The 14479-nt window shown below is 53.4% G+C and overlaps 1 protein-coding gene across 3 annotated transcripts; it reads left to right on the forward strand.

Annotated features, from left to right (window-relative positions):
- The first annotated feature begins 901 nt into the window (after positions 1–901).
- IRX4 (iroquois homeobox 4) lies at positions 902–11264 on the forward strand. 3 transcript variants are annotated; one of them, XM_069853365.1, is made up of 6 exons: positions 902–1515; positions 6269–6425; positions 7213–7464; positions 9242–9348; positions 10059–10384; positions 10507–11264. In XM_069853365.1, the coding sequence occupies exons 2-6, from the start codon at positions 6381–6383 to the stop codon at positions 11211–11213; spliced, it is 1437 nt and encodes a 478-aa protein (XP_069709466.1). In that variant the 5' UTR covers positions 902–1515; positions 6269–6380; the 3' UTR covers positions 11214–11264. The 3 variants fall into 3 exon arrangements, with proteins under 3 accessions (XP_069709466.1, XP_069709468.1, XP_069709467.1); XM_069853367.1 differs by having other exon boundaries at positions 6360–6425; XM_069853366.1 differs by lacking the exon at positions 902–1515 and adding an exon at positions 1636–1820.
- Positions 11265–14479: the final 3215 nt, after the last annotated feature.

The raw sequence follows: 14479 nt of genomic DNA on the forward strand, positions 1-14479 counted from the left end.
AGGAGGGAGAAAAGGGGGAAAGAGAAGAGGGTTTCCCAGTTTCAACATTCATCAGATTTACCCTGTCACTGCACGACAAGGTGCGGCGTGTGTCGAACATTAGGAGCACGGGTCCATGCAAATGACACGGGCATGAAAGAGCCCTCGCAAGAATAAATCTGTCGATGTACAGATGTTCCCTATTAACGTTATTGTTCAGCCTTGGTGGTTACGGTGGAAAGACACCGGATATTTTTAATCCCGTTGCCACCCCACCTTTCTCCCCACACCTCTTTGTCTTCGCTTAATTAGGTAGGATATAATATTATCTTTTTTTTTTTTTCTCCTCCTCTGTCTTATTGAGACGTCTGACCGGGCTTACGCCTTTAAACAGGAGCGATATCGATCCCTCCTCCCCCTCCCCGTCAATCCCGATTTGTCCCTTTTGGTGCCGAACAAACAATTAAAGAGAAGAAAGTACCGACCGCTCTTATAAAACTTGGCACGGGAGCGACCCCGGGCAGGACCCCGCGGGGGTGAGCGAGGATGGAGAGAGAGGGGGGGGGTTGCGCTCCGCATTTAAGACCGAGGGGCTCTCTACCACCTCGTCCCGAATAACTTCTCCCGCTGGGTGGGACGGACGGACGGAGGGACACGCGAGGGCGGAGAGGAACAAGCGCCCCCATCCCGCATCTGGCCGGTGCCCCCCCGACCCCGCATCCCTCGGAGGGAGCCCCCAGCCCCGCGAGCTGGGGGGGGGCCGCGCATCCCTCTCCCCGCACCCCCCTTTATCCTTTAACCCTCGGGGCCCGCGGTGCCCCGGGGCCGCGGATAAAGCGGAGCCCGAGGGGCGGACAGGACGAGGCGCTTCCCAGCCCTCCGCCTCGAACGGGGAGCGAGACAAAGACGGCGAGGGGAGGCTGGGAGAGTTCCCTGCAAGTTTAGCGCCTTCCAGTCGTGACTCGCCGAGATAAATGATAGTTCGGAGGTGCGCGCAGTTCATCAGCGCCCCGGCTGCTGCCTCCCGGCGTGTGCAACCCGCAGATCATTAGGTTAAATGGAGGACAGTCGCGTCTTGCCAGGATCGATGCAATTATTGTTGCCGACAAGGACGGCAATTGGAGCGGCAGCGCTAATTTTACTAACCTGCTATTAATTACGGGGTCCCCCACGCCCCAGACGGCGTTTATAACCCGCGGGAGCGCGCGGTGCGGGCTGCTCCTGGTTTTAAAACGGGAAAAGTTGGAAGGCGGAGTGCCTGGCCGCGTTGGAAAGTGTTAATCGGTAGGAAAGAGTGTGATCGGTCGAGCCGTTCCCTCGAACGTCACTCCGGTACAGGGGGGTGACTGAAGTGACTGTGGCGCCTGGGGACCGGAGGCACCGCGCCGCTCCGCTCAGGTACCGCGCACTGAGACATGTCCGCGTTACTTCTCCGCGGCTCCCCGCGCAGTCAGCCGGCTCAGGCGAGAGGAGAGCAGCCCTGCCATGGCACAGCCGCCGCGACGAGGTTTTAGCCGGAGCCTGGCGTGAACGCAGGTACAAATTTTCACCTGGTTTTGGTGGGGATGCTTGTGCGGGTGTCTCTCTTTACAGGAGCGGGGGGTGAGGGGGAGCGGTGGGGTTCATCCCCCCCCCCCCTTACCCCCACCCCCCACCCCCCCTTCGGAACCTGCTTTAGCAGCAAGGCAGCTGAAAACGAACTGCTGGAGGGAAGAGAAACTATCTGCGATGAATCACTTGGCTTTGTGCAATCTTTACCTAGGACAGAGGGCAAATGTATTTTACCATGTGTGTTATTTCTTGGGAAGGGGGTGTGGATGTGATGCTCAGCGGGCGCTAAGGTAAGGTTACCGAATCAAACTTTCTGGGTTTCAAGGTAAACTTTAAAAGGCGTAGAATTTGACCTTGCGAAGTGGGAAAGTTTTATCTTCGCAGGGAAGTGTGTTCGAGCTGCCCGCTGCCAGGGAGCTCAGAGGCGGTGGTGTTTGAGAGCATACGAGTCTGCGGCACCGGGGGGGACAGAGGCTGGAAAGAGAAAACCTTACACAATCTTTGCTTTGCTGGTAAAGGCGTAGTTGCGATGCTCCGCACCGGGAGGATTTGTTGTAGGGTCTGTCCAGCCGGACAGCAGCTGCTCCTTTCGCAGCGTTTGCTTCTCTTGCTGAAAAGTTTGGGCTGGGTGGGTGTGAGAGAGCGCGTGTGTTGGCTCTAGTCCTTAAGTGTGAAAAGTTAATAAACACAAAGAACAGCATGAGCATGTGAGGCCTTTCTGCTTTAATCTAGGTTGTTTGCCAAGAGGATTGAAGATTTACAAAAGGAAAGCATTCAAACGGATAGCTTTGAACAGCTGATCTTATGTGCAGTTGTAATCTGAGTAAATTAATTAGCGGTGCCTTCTTATGCAACTGTTATGTTTGTCATCATAGCTCAGCCGATCACAAGCCACCGCATAGGTTTGTGCAGGTCGGCAGTACCAGCTCGCTGTCCTTCCATTCAGAGTGCAGGAGATGCAATTACACCTCAGGTGGGCTCAGGAAAAAAAAAAAAAATCGTATTTACTGCCGATAGCGACTTTATGTGAGCTAATCTACTTGAAAATGTTGTAGGCTGCCCTCGGTTCCATGTCAGATCCCAAATGGGCAACGTGTAGAGCTTCACAGCGTTTGTCAGGCGGTGTCAAGGTTGCTTTAAATCTGTAACATGAAAACAAAGCAAGTCGACTGAAAGAGCTCGCTAAAGTCTGTTTAGCCCATAAGCAAATTCCGTCGCTGAAATATTTCCAGGAGCGGCAATAAACCCTCCAAAACAGGAGGTGATGAAAATGCAGATAGTAGAAGTGTAGCTGCATTAACTGCCTCTAGATCATGTCCCTGAAGACGTCCATCAAAGCATTAGTTCTGAAGAGGTTCTCTGTTTTACCTGCTGTGGCCTGTTCCAGCATCACAGCGTTTCTTCCTCGTTTCATACTTTTATGACAAAACTTGTAGGAACATTGGCTCCAGGTTCTCAGAAAAGGAACATATAAACCTCAGAGATAGACGTGGTTGGGCTTTGGCTGTAAAATACCTGGGTGTGCAGGCTGGATCTTACAAGAGGGGAACTCTCCAGCATTTCCTATTGCTCAAACTTTGGAGAAAGCACTGTGTGTTTCTTTTTCTTGAAAGCTGTTAACTGCTTTGTACAGGAAAGGGGCTTTGACAAGGCTCAATTTTTATTGCACAGCAAAGACTTGCATTTTCCAAATGCTTAAGGATATAGCCCACAGCATTTAAGCGTCTTTACTTGGATTTGAACAGTGTTACGGTTGTTTACATGCAAGAACCACAAAGGTTATTTTAAATCATTGTGGGGCTTATTGCATGTTTGTGCTCTGGCACCAAAAATTCAAGATGAAATATAATTGTATCAAGTTTCTTATCAACAAAGGGCCATTATTTGTAAATGGTAAGTGAAACAAGAAGTGAACGCTGGAGGAAGATGTAATGTCAGCTTTTAGCGTATAAGGTTATTAAGTGTTTAAGGTGATAAAGTTTTGCTGCTGTTGTTTGTTTTGATGGTTATTGGTTTGTTGTGGTTTTTTTTTAATGACTGCTTTCTAGGGAATACAGATTGGAACTGGCACAAAGCTGACCGGGAGTAAAGTAACAGAGCAGGCAGGCTGCAAAGAAAAATGACAAATAATTATCATGATTAATACCGGAAAGTTCAGTGCAAAAATGGACACCAGAGTATTTGCATGGTCCAGTGAAAGACGACTGTGATATATAAATAGGCGAGGACTATAAATATTGAATTTCACCTTGTATTTTAAAGTTTAATAGACTCATCTAAATATCAAAACCTGTAGTGTTCTGTGGGCCACTGCAGTGGCCCACAGAACACTACAGGTTTTGATATTTAGATTTGATATTTTTGATATTTTAGACTTGACATCTGCAGTGGTATCAAAAGAGGGAAGGGAAAAAAGAAACACACACACCAGGGCATCTCCCAAACTGTAGCCTGGAAAACTGGGAGGACTTCTCTGAGCAGTTCTTTAGCTCTCCCGGCTAATTATAGTGCTTTACACCGAGCCGCTCTTCAGATAAGTGCGACTGTTTTCTTCCCTGGCACCGGTGAGTTATACTCCAGGGCTTAAATAAACATCCCCTGGCGCAGGAGGCAGAGGAGCAGCACGAAACGCTGCTTGCAAACCATTGTGCAAACACCGGGTGTCTTCCCAAACAATGCAGCAGCCCCTCAGCGCGTCGCGTAGAAGGGAGCTGCTTGGAAATAGTAGCTAAAAGTGTCATTACATCCTTGCAGCACGGAGGGAGCGTTTCTCTAACAGAAACGCAATGGCTGAGTTATTAATATTCCCAGAAGGGTGAAGGTACTAGCGTTTCAGGTGAGAAAATAATAGGTACTTTCTTCCCCCCTCCCTCCCCCCCTAAAAAATCAATATAGAATTCAAAACCGATTATTAATGTCATTTGATTCCCCTTCTTTATACTTCCCTCCTGCTTTACAGCTACTGAGCTGTCGGGATAATTTGCATGTAGTGTATCTGATATCTTTTATTTGCAAACAGTCTAAAGCGCCATAAAATGCCGCTCGTCGCAGTCTAACTCAATCCAGGAACTAGTATTTTCATCTGTAAATTAAAGCAATTACGCAGCAGATATTATATTATGTGTACTGTGGTCTCCAGATAGTCATCAATCACCCTCAATCGAGCTGTCAGTGTGGGCAGATTCGTTTCTGGGAGGCAGTCTTCCAGCTGGGGAGAAGAAGAGAACATCATCATTAATTAGAGTGTGACCCTGGGGCTATTCACATGTCTGAACCCAGGAATCTCTCTGAGCAAGTCTGCACACCGCGGAGCAGCGTTCAGCTGCACCATCAGCCGAGCTTCAGCCTCGGAGCTGAGCTCCTCTGCTTTCCCCCACGCCTGCTCGCCCTGCCCGGGCTGTTGGTGGCCGTCGGGGGGGTGTGGGGATGGCGAGGGGGGGGGGGGGGGATGCCGGGGCTGGCCCTGGGCGACCTCAGCCGTCCGGCAGCCCCCAGCATCTCCCTCCGACGGGCGCTACCGCCGGGCGGCAGCACGGAGCTCGGCCCCTCCGAGGGCGGCTCCGGGGGATGCTCCCTGCATCCAGCCCCCCGAGGGTAGGGATCCTCACGGCAGCCGTGGTGGAGTGATGGAGATGAGATGATGGAGGTGATGGAGATGAGACCCCTTCCCAGGCCCTCCCTCGCTCGGTGGTCCCGCCGTGGAGCTGGGGAAACAGCTAAACACCGCGAAAAATCTGTTTGCTCTTGGGTGCTGAAGAGCACTTGGCCCATTTGAGTTGCACCCCCATTCTCCTCCCACCCCCCCCAAGCCCCTCGGAGCTCAGGCAGGCTGGATACTGCCCTCCGCCCCTGCCTTTTCCAGATGAGCTTTGCCATGGGATCGAAGTCGGTTTTAACGTGAAAAGTCACGTCCTTTCAATCATTCCCCAGAATACGCTTGTAGGGTTTTTCTACCTGTAATCACACGTCTGGAAGAAAAGCCGAAAAGAAAAGCGAGATTTCATGTCGTGTGCTTTATTGTCAGCGTTAGCGCTAATTTTAACTGCTGATTAAATCTTAAATGAAGACTCAGTCGTGTGTCCCTTCATATGTCTTGTTTGTAATTGAGACTAATTATTACTTTGGGGTGGGAAGAAGCAGCTGCTCATTAATTAATTTCTAATTAAAAGTGCTTACCAGCCCTTCAGTGACGAAGGAGGGTGGGGGGGAAATCTTAGCTGATACAACATTGATCCTTCAGATTAGAACCATTAATTTCCTTCCCTTTCCCCGCAGAAATACACAGAAATGTTGCGAGCTGGCGTAACCGCTGCTGGAAAACCTTCCAAAGTTTTGCTCCTGTTAGGCAAGACTGAGAGGGATGCTGGGGAGCCTGTTTTCCACGCCAGGGGAAAAGGTTCCCGAAAATTGATGTTAAACTTAGAGACAGGTTCATTTGAATAGGCTTTGCGTGACGTCAGAGGCTCGGCTTTTTCAGAACAAAGTGCTTCTGAAGTGATGTATTTCTATTACTTTCCTTCCCCCCTTTTATTTTTTCGTGGGTGCAAAGTATGCGGTCACGTTTTCCAGCCTCATTTCTGTTTAGTAGTTATAGAGGAGAAGGTGCTAAAATCACTATACACCTTCCTCTCCCCCCTTCGGTTAAAAAAAAAAAAATAATAAAAAGGAAAAAAAAAGAAAGTAAGTTTAAGATTTCACGTAAATAAATTAAATGTGGTTTTCTGCTTCGTCCTATAAGCATCTAGGGACCTGTGGTTACCAATCAATTGGTACAAGAGCAGAGCCAGGCTGCAATAGCGTGCAGATCAGACGTCTCGCCTTGTTTCTAGATAACTGGGAGCCTCTGTACCATGTCCTATCCTCAGTTTGGCTACCCTTACTCCTCTGCGCCCCAGGTAAGACTTTTTTTGCCTACCAGCCGTGATTGATTGAATTTCAGTCCTTATTGATTACCGCGCGGGGAGCTCCGCATCTTTCCAAGATGCTCAAGTTAGCTCTCACGCACATCATTTAAAATAGGAAGGAACATGTGGGATTTAGGATGTTCGGAGGCGATATCGATGCGGGGGGGGGATTACAGAGATAAGGGAGGTGAGAAGGTCCCGAAACCCCACCCCCACCTCTGCTCTTCCCCCCCCCCCCCCTTTCCCCCAAGCGCTTGTTTCCTCTTTCCCGATTAAATTCCCAGTTTACCAATTTAAACACGGAAAGAACTAAGGTCCGGACCGTGGAAACATCATGGGATAGTTTAAACGAGCAGGTTAATAACAGATGTGTGAGTGGCTGCTACAAATCCGTGGTCAAAATAAATATGCATGAGCGATTTAGAAAAAAAAAAAAAAAAAGGTTTTCAAACGCAGATGTGCTGCACGAGGAGAAAACTGGTGCAGCCTTGTGAAAACACACCAGAAAAGTTAAGTTTTTTGAAGGCAAAGGGCTGCAGCGACGTATTAGGGAGGATTAAACGCCCGCGGTCACGGGGCGTTTGTTTGTGGCTGGTGCGGGGTTGTTAAAAAGCGGCACAATACTGCGTTTCCACCTGGATAAAAGTAAAATAAGGAAGGGGGGGGAGGGATGGGAACCCCCCTAAAGCTGAGACCTGATGGAAAACAAGCAGGAACTGGGTTAGGGTGCGGGAACCCTCGCCCCCTCAGCAACTCTCTCTTTCCCCCCCCTTTCCAGTTCCTGATGAGCACCAACTCCCTGACCACCTGCTGCGAGTCCAGCGGCCGGACTCTGTCCGACTCGGGGGGGGCCGCCTCGGCCCAGACCCCCGTGTACTGCCCGGTGTACGAGAGCCGCCTCCTCGCCACCGCCCGCCACGAGCTCAACTCCGCCGCCGCGCTCGGGGTCTACGGCGGCCCCTACGCGGGGCCCCAGGGCTACGGCAACTACGTGACCTACGGCACCGAGGCCCCCGCCTTCTACTCCTTGGTAAGCCGGGGCCTTCCTCCCCCGGAGCCCTCGGACTGGGGGGGGGCTGCTCCTCCCCCTCCCCCCCCTTTTCCTCCCTCCCCCTCCCCCCCTTTCCTCCCTCCCTCCCCCCCTTTCCTCCCCCCCCCTTCCCCCACTTCCTCCCCCCGCTTCCTCCCCCCCCTTTCTCCCTTCCTCCCCCCCTTTTCCTCCCTCTTCCTCCCCCCCTTTTCCTCCCTCTTCCTCCCCCCCCTTTTCCTCCCTCTTCCTCCCCCCCTTTTCCTCCCTCTTCCTCCCCCCCCTTTTCCTCCCTCTTCCTCCCCCCCCTTTTCCTCCCTTCCTCCCCCCCCTTTTCCTCCCTCTTCCCCCCCCCTTTTCCTCCCTCTCCTCCCCCCCCTTTTCCTCCCTCCTCCCCCCCTTTCCTCCCTCTTCCTCCCCCCCTTTTCCTCCCTCTTCCTCCCCCCCTTTTCCTCCCTCTTCCTCCCCCCCTTTTCCTCCCTCTTCCTCCCCCCCCTTTTCCTCCCTCTTCCTCCCCCCCCTTTTCCTCCCTCTTCCTCCCCCCCTTTTCCTCCTCTTCCTCCCCCCTTTTCTCCCTCTTCCTCCCCCCCTTTTCCTCCCTTCCTCCTCCCCCTCTTTTCCTCCTTCCTCCTTCCCCCCCTCCTTTTTCCCTTCTCCTTCCCCCCTCCTTTCTTCCCTTCCTCCTTCCCCCCCTCCTTTTTCCCTTCCTCCTTCCCCCCTCCTTTTTCCCTTCCTCCTTCCCCCCCTCCTTTTTCCCTTCCTCCTCCCCCCCTCCTTTTTCCCTTCCTCCTTCCCCCCCTCCTTTTTCCCTTCCTCCTTCCCCCCCTCCTTTTTCCCTTCCTCCTTCCCCCCCTCCTTTTTCCCTTCCTCCTTCCCCCCCTCCTTTTTCCCTTCCTCCTTCCCCCCCTCCTTTTTCCCTTCCTCCTTCCCCCCCTCCTTTTTCCCTTCCTCCTTCCCCCCCTCCTTTTTCCCTTCCTCCTTCCCCCCCTCCTTTTTCCCTTCCTCCTTCCCCCCCTCCTTTTTCCCTTCCTCCTCCCCCCCCTCCTTTTTCCCTTCCTCCTCCCCCCCCTCCTTTTTCCCTTCCTCCTCCCCCCCCTCCTTTTTCCCTTCCTCCTCCCCCCCCTCCTTTTTCCCTTCCTCCTCCCCCCCCTCCTTTTTCCCTTCCTCCTCCCCCCCCTCCTTTTTCCCTTCCTCCTTCCCCCCCTCCTTTTTCCCTTCCTCCTTCCCCCCCTCCTTTTTCCCTTCCTCCTTCCCCCCCTCCTTTTTCCCTTCCTCCTTCCCCCCCTCCTTTTTCCCTTCCTCCTTCCCCCCCTCCTTTTTCCCTTCCTCCTCCCCCCCCTCCTTTTTCCCTTCCTCCTCCCCCCCCTCCTTTTTCCCTTCCTCCTCCCCCCCCTCCTTTTTCCCTTCCTCCTCCCCCCCCTCCTTTTTCCCTTCCTCCTTCCCCCCCTCCTTTTTCCCTTCCTCCTTCCCCCCCTCCTTTTTCCCTTCCTCCTTCCCCCCCTCCTTTTTCCCTTCCTCCTTCCCCCCCTCCTTTTTCCCTTCCTCCTTCCCCCCCTCCTTTTTCCCTTCCTCCTTCCCCCCCTCCTTTTTCCCTTCCTCCTTCCCCCCCTCCTTTTTCCCTTCCTCCTTCCCCCCCTCCTTTTTCCCTTCCTCCTTCCCCCCCTCCTTTTTCCCTTCCTCCTTCCCCCCCTCCTTTTTCCCTTCCTCCTTCCCCCCCCTCTCCCCCCCCCGCCCCCCGAGGACCCGCGGGGTGAGGCCGCGGCGCGGTGTCTCTTTGCAGAACAGTTTGGAGCCCAAGGACGGCGGCGGCTCCGCGCATGCGGGCATCGCCCCGGCGGCTGCCTACTACCCCTACGATCACACCCTCAGCCAGTACCAGTATGACAGGTAAGCTCCCCCCCCCCCCAACCCCCTCCTCTCCCCGCTCCAACCCCCCCCCCGCTTCCCAGCATCTCCCTCCCGGCTCCCTTTCCGAACGCCCCGAGGTGGGGGGGGGGGGGCAGGGGGCAGGTTGTCCCTCTCCGCCGGGAAGGTAATTACCTTTTCCAGCCTGGTGTCAGGCGCCCGGGCATCTCCGGTATGTTTATTAGTTTTAAACCGGCGCAAAGCCGCTTCCACACCGTTTCGAGGCCCGTTGGGCTCCCGTGACCTTTCCTGCGGGATGCGCATTAAATATTCAGCCGCAGCCCCGGTGTCTTCGGCGTTAGGTTTTTCTATAATCCCGGGAACAAAAGGGTAGGAGAGGTTAGTAATAAAAGGAGTAAGAGGAAAATATATTTCTATTAACGGTTACACCCTGGAGGTCACCCAGGTGTGTCAGAGGACTGATCAAACGGCAGCAAAGCGGGATTCCTGTTTCCCTGCTTCCCGAAATGTTGACGTTGACTTTACCGGGGATAAAGGCAGGCGGCTTCCTCCCTCTTTCCGCCCTTTGCCCTCGCCTTTTCCTCTGCTCGATTCTCTTTTGAAGCTCATCTGCCCTCTCCCTTCTTCCCCCTCGCAGCCCCCCGGGGTCGGTGGAGCAGGGATCCAGCACCCCCCGGTGCCCCCGGGGGATGCTCTGGGGTGTCACCCCGCGGGTTTCTCTGTGCCCGCAGGTACGGGACGATGGACGGCGGAACGAGGAGGAAAAACGCCACCCGGGAGACGACCAGCACGCTGAAGGCCTGGCTGCAGGAGCACCGCAAGAACCCCTACCCCACCAAGGGCGAGAAGATCATGCTGGCCATCATCACCAAGATGACCCTCACCCAGGTCTCCACCTGGTTCGCCAACGCCCGCCGGCGGCTCAAGAAGGAGAACAAGATGACCTGGCCCCCGCGGAACAAGTGCTCGGACGAGAAGAGGCCCTACGAGGAAGAGGAGGAGGAGGAGGAGGAAGAGGGCTCGCAGGAGGAGGCGATGAAGAGCGGCAAAGCCGAGGGTACCTGCTGCGAACGGCGGGGGGGTCTCTCGGGGCGGGGGTCGGGGGGGTGGGGGGTGCGGCGGGGCAGCTCGAAGCCGCCAGCGACCGCGTGTCTCGTTTTTGCCGTCCCTTCCCCGCAGAGCCCCCGGGCAAGGAGGAGAAGGAGCTGGAGCTCAGCGACCTGGACGATTTGGACGCGGCCGAGTCGGAGAGCTCGGAGTGCGAGCTGCGGCGGCCCTTCCCGCACCCGGCCCGGCCCGCCGAGCCCCCCGCCGAGCTGCCCCCGCCGCCCGCCGCCGCCCGGGACGACGAGGAGGAGGACGACGAGGAGGAGCGGGAGGCGGCGAGGCGGGCGCGGAGCTGCTTGAAGACGGCGGCCGAGTGCGAGCCGCTGGGCGGCCGGCAGCGCGAGTGCAAGGCGGGCTTCCCGCAGGGGCAGCCGCTGCTGGAGGCCAAGCCCCGCATCTGGTCCCTGGCCCACACCGCCACGTCCCTCAACCAGGCCGAGTACCCGTCCTGCATGCTGAAGCGCCAGGGGGGCTCGGCGGCCGCCGCCCCGCTCGGCGTCATCGACCGGCACCAGGATTCGCCGGTCGCCAACCTCAGGAACTGGGTGGACGGGGTGTTCCACGACCCCCTGTTCAGGCACAGCACTTTGAACCAAGCCCTGAGCAGCACGACGGTTTCCTGGGCTACCACCAAAGGAGCCGTCCTGGAAACGGGCGCCCTGGGCCGCGCGGTGGGGAGCGGCGCCGCCGCGCTCAAGGGGCAGCTCAGCCTGCCCCAGGACTCCAGCAGAGAGCTCCTCGCCTTCCCCAAGCCGGGCGGCAAGATGTTTTGTTCCTAACGGGCCCGACGAGGACTTCCCGAGGCTTCAAGAGTCACACACACTGAAAAGAGACTTTGCGAGAGTTTAAATTTAAATATAAAACTCCCCCCTCCCCTTTTTATTTCTTTTTTTTTTTAATAAAACAACAGCAACGAGGATTAAACGCTCATTTTTCTCAATTCAACAGACTTTGCTCATCGCTGTCCTGAAGAATATCTCCTGGCTGCGACTTTAAGGGATCAATGTCGTGAAAAGTTATTTAATTCCATGTTCAAAAAAAAAAAAACCCAAAAAAAAAAAAAGCACGTACTATAGCATAGACCTACTTAAAAAGTTTACATCCGAAAGTTTACAAACGGGAAATTTTAATTCAGATTTAATTTAAGGCATGCCGACATTAGTTATAAAGACTTTTCGAGAGTTTTTCCTCCTGATTTCCTTGTTAGCATATACTTCACAAACAGCACTTCTACTAAGTTTACACCTACTGCACAATATTTATCTTGACAAAAAAAAAAAAAGAGAATATGTTAAAGGTATGTTCGCTCCAATAAATTGTCTGTTTCAGAGGTAACACAAGTGGTGGCGTTTTGCATTATGCAACAAAACACCTTTAAGTTTCCAAATTCCCCCCTCGGAGCCGCTTCCCGGTCGTTCCAAGGACTGTCAACAGGCTGCCGGGAGAGGGAGGACGGAGCTGCGGGAGGACGGAGCTGCGGGAGGGATGCTCGGCGGCTCCAGCGCTTCCCCGAGCCCCCGCGGCTCCGCTGAGGAGGGCTGGGAGCATCTTCCCCCCTTCCCGAGCTGCGGCAGCAATTGATTCACACGGAAAATGGGATCTTTTAAAAGAACCGTTTTAGCTTCCCGGCTCCTCCGCCAGCACGGAGAATCGCTGATCCTCCATGAATATTTCAGCATTTCAGGACAGATGCTTTCCCGTTTTGACGTTAAATAGAGTGCAGCCGACAGAAAGAGAGAGGGAGGAAGAGCGCTCTCGACGTGGGATTCGGGAGCACCAGAAGCCAATTTACCACTTAGATGACAGGCGTTTAAAAGATTTCCTCTCTTTCCCGGGAACGAGAGCAAAGTTTACTGATCCCTGGACCTGCAGAGACGGACAACCGCCTGCAAAGAGACGGCGAGGCAACAGCAGACCCCTAGTCACCCAGATCGGCCACAACCTCCCGAGATGCGGTGCCCGGGGATGCGGGGAAAGCCCGAAGGACCCAGCTGACACTGGACAAGCAGAAAACCCTTTCTTGCCTCCTGTCCTCCTCGCCCATCCCACCTCTACAGCTCCCAGGGAGCCCCCTCTCACTCTGATAAATAAATAAAGAAGAATGCAATGTGGGAGATTACACACACACACACTATATATATATATATTTATTTATATAAAGGCAACGATAAACGCAACGGAGACAGCACCCAGCCAAAATATAACATCCTCCAGCCGGCAAAGTTTCTAGCGAGACCTGTTAGTGCAAGAACTGAATAAAGGAATCCGGGTGCGGAGATCAGATCAAGCCCTTCCCCTCCCTGCGAGCAGCCGTAATTGGATTGTATCCAGTCATATTCCCTGTCATTGTATTGACTTTCGCTCTCTTGGATGATATTATCGAGATCACTGAACCCCTCTGCTGATCTGGCTGTCAAAAGGCTCAGACAGGAGCCCCCGGCCTGGAAAACGTGCATCAGCCAAGATAATTTGAAGTGAAATTTTCATTTTGACAGTAAACCCCTCAATTTCTAAAGGCTCTGCACCCGGAGAGCTCGGTGGCAGGGGGAGGCTTTACAGAAAGCCCACGTCTTAAACTGAAAAGGGCAAAAGAACTCGAATTAGTTGTAATAGATAAAAGGGCAAAAATAAAGAGTCAAGGGTACTTGACAGTAATAGCGCAAGTGGAGTCTCCGGGGAGCCGCGATCGCAGCTCAAGGCTGGGCCGGCAGGAATTTTAATGCTTTGGCTCTGAAACCCTTTAGACAAAGCAAATTATTGGCAGCCAAACTAAGGAGGTGCGGGTGAAGAAGGCGAGAAAGAGGGGAAAGAGGAAAGACGAGCGTTTGGCTGCCCTCAAACCACCGGCAGAGGCAAAAAGGATAAATGGGGGCGGGGGGGGAACCCTCGCTGCCTCCTGCGGTGGGAATTTCGAAGGCAGGAGGTTTGTGGCTCCCGGTGGGCTTCACCTTTCCTGCGACAGAGGGGCAGGAGGGGACTTCAGCGACAGCCCAGCGCGAGTGTGTGAGGAGATCATCCAAAAAAAAAAAAAAAAAAAAAAAAGCAAAAAAACAAACCCTCCCTCATCCTTCCAAACGCCCCGGCTGCTGCGGGGAGCCGAGCACCCGCCCCACCATCCCGAGATCCAGGGCTCGCAGCTATAAATCATCCCTGACCGGCTCTGGCTCGGTCAGCCTCGCAGTTTGGCCACAGCTCGTCGTTTGGCAGGGAATTCCGCCCACCCCCAGCACTTAAAATGAAGGTGGATGCGCAGTGGGCAACCCACAGGAGCACTGAAATGTCATAAGCCACAAGAAAAAGCGGATCAAAGCTCTGTCCCTTCATTTTCGTGTCACAAAACAAGTTGGAGCAAGTTTGTGTCTGTTATATAACAAGCCCAGATCCCTCCGGATCCCGGCAAGGGCCATGAATTAAATCTGGTAGGTATGAGAGTGTCTGTATACGCTCACACACATCTAAACATAGAATCATAGAATAACCAGGTTGGAAGAGACCCACCGGATCACCGAGTCCAACCATTCCTATCAAACATCACCTGTATAAATGATGGAGGAAATAGCCTCTTGCTTTGGTGCAGCAACCCTATCTCTAGATCAGCTCTCAAATGCAGTGGTGTCTCAAAAAATTGTTGTTTTCTTTTTTTTTTTTTTTAAAGTATGAACAAAAGAGTGTGTGAGAAATTAATTTCACCATTTGATTCAATAGCACAAGTCAAAGCTGAGGTTCAGCTGCTTTGGAGGAAGCGACGAGGCTGAAAGGGAAAGCCGAGCAGCTCGTAGGGCTGTACAAAGCAGAAATATAAAGGCAGAGTGGGAAAGAAAGGGGAGGGAGAAAAAAAAAATCATAGAGAAACGGCTTGAAACTGAGAGACTCTAAATCATTCAGCCATGGCAAATTCAAACACACAAAGGAGGGGATGCTAAATTAACAGTGCTTTTTACATAGAGCCCAAATAAAACTGTAATCAGCGACGCGTTACTTTTCATTAAGCGAGTTTGACAGCAGCATATTCAGCCTCGACAAGGGAACAGGAGCGAAGAAATAT

The sequence above is a fragment of the Phaenicophaeus curvirostris genome, chromosome 3 (assembly GCF_032191515.1).
Source record: "Phaenicophaeus curvirostris isolate KB17595 chromosome 3, BPBGC_Pcur_1.0, whole genome shotgun sequence".
In the NCBI taxonomy this organism is placed as follows: domain Eukaryota; kingdom Metazoa; phylum Chordata; class Aves; order Cuculiformes; family Cuculidae; genus Phaenicophaeus; species Phaenicophaeus curvirostris.